This window comes from Octopus sinensis, linkage group LG8 (genome assembly GCF_006345805.1).
Source record: "Octopus sinensis linkage group LG8, ASM634580v1, whole genome shotgun sequence".
NCBI lineage: Eukaryota > Metazoa > Mollusca > Cephalopoda > Octopoda > Octopodidae > Octopus > Octopus sinensis.
In genome coordinates this window covers 70,185,104-70,186,056 of record NC_043004.1, presented here as the reverse complement: position 1 = coordinate 70,186,056, position 953 = coordinate 70,185,104, and the positions used below count along the sequence as shown (strand labels likewise).

The following is a 953-nucleotide window of genomic DNA, read 5'->3' as shown; positions in this document are numbered from 1 at the left end:
GGGATCCCCGCAGCTTCACTTCCGACCAGTTAGAATATTCCTTCTATCTCAGAAGAACTTCAGTGGAAAACGTGTGTGTTTGCTCCCTTCTTTCAAAGCTGATAATAAACTACCATCAGATATGAATGATTTCTGTGCCAAACTCTTGCATAATCTCTTTGACAAGTATCTCTTTGATGATGAGAAGCTTTTAGAATGTTCCAAGGGTTTGTATCGAGGACTTGAGCTGCTCCAATCAGACAAGCCAGATTGCCTAGCTATCGTCAGGGGTATGCTGGAGCTTGTCATTTGGGGACCTTACCCAAGTGAGCTTGCAGGGAGCACTTTCACTAGTCAGGAACAAGCTTATGACTTTTGGCTGGACAAGGAGAGAGCAATGATGGTCAACCGGTTCGCTCGGTGCTCTCTTGATCCGAGTGGAAGCTTTTCAATAGAGGACTTTTATAAATTAAGATTCTTGTTAAACTCAACTGGAACAACACTTGTCGAGAATTCACAATATATCAGTTAGCCTAAAGTACATGTTTTTATTTTGTTGTTTTTTTTTCTGTTTGAAAATAAAAAAAAAATATTTAAAAAATTAAAAAAAAACCCTGAAAAGACATATCAGACATTATCAAATGTATTTGTTCTTATTTTGGATTGTATAGCCCCATTTTACTCCTTTCTGTTGACCCCTCTTCTGTTATAAGGTATATATTAAAAAATACAAAAAAACATCAAAAAAGAAACAAAGAAAAAAGCCAGAAAAGAACAACAACTAAAGCAAAAAAATTGGAAAATTGAAATTTGGATTTTGCTTTGTCTCTTTTTTTTTTGTAAATTATAATTAAAATTTGTTAATGCACAAATATGGTTTTGTACAGAGCTAATTATGGTGTAATTAATGTTACAGTAAGAAACAGGCTTCAAGTACAGCAAAGATGAGTTAACTTGTCTTCACCCAATTCGTC

General features: G+C 34.8%; 1 protein-coding gene across 4 annotated transcripts in view; it reads left to right on the top strand.

Annotated features, from left to right (window-relative positions):
- The window catches only part of LOC115214953, a 479,885-nt gene extending 479,143 nt beyond the window's left edge, over positions 1 to 742 (top strand). For all 4 annotated transcript variants that reach the window (XM_029784046.2, XM_029784048.2, XM_029784045.2 and 1 more), the window contains one exon: positions 1 to 742. This exon is cut by the window's left edge and continues 344 nt beyond it. In XM_029784046.2, coding sequence (XP_029639906.1) covers positions 1 to 511 — 511 coding nt within the window. In that variant the 3' untranslated portion in view covers positions 512 to 742.
- Positions 743 to 953: the final 211 nt, after the last annotated feature.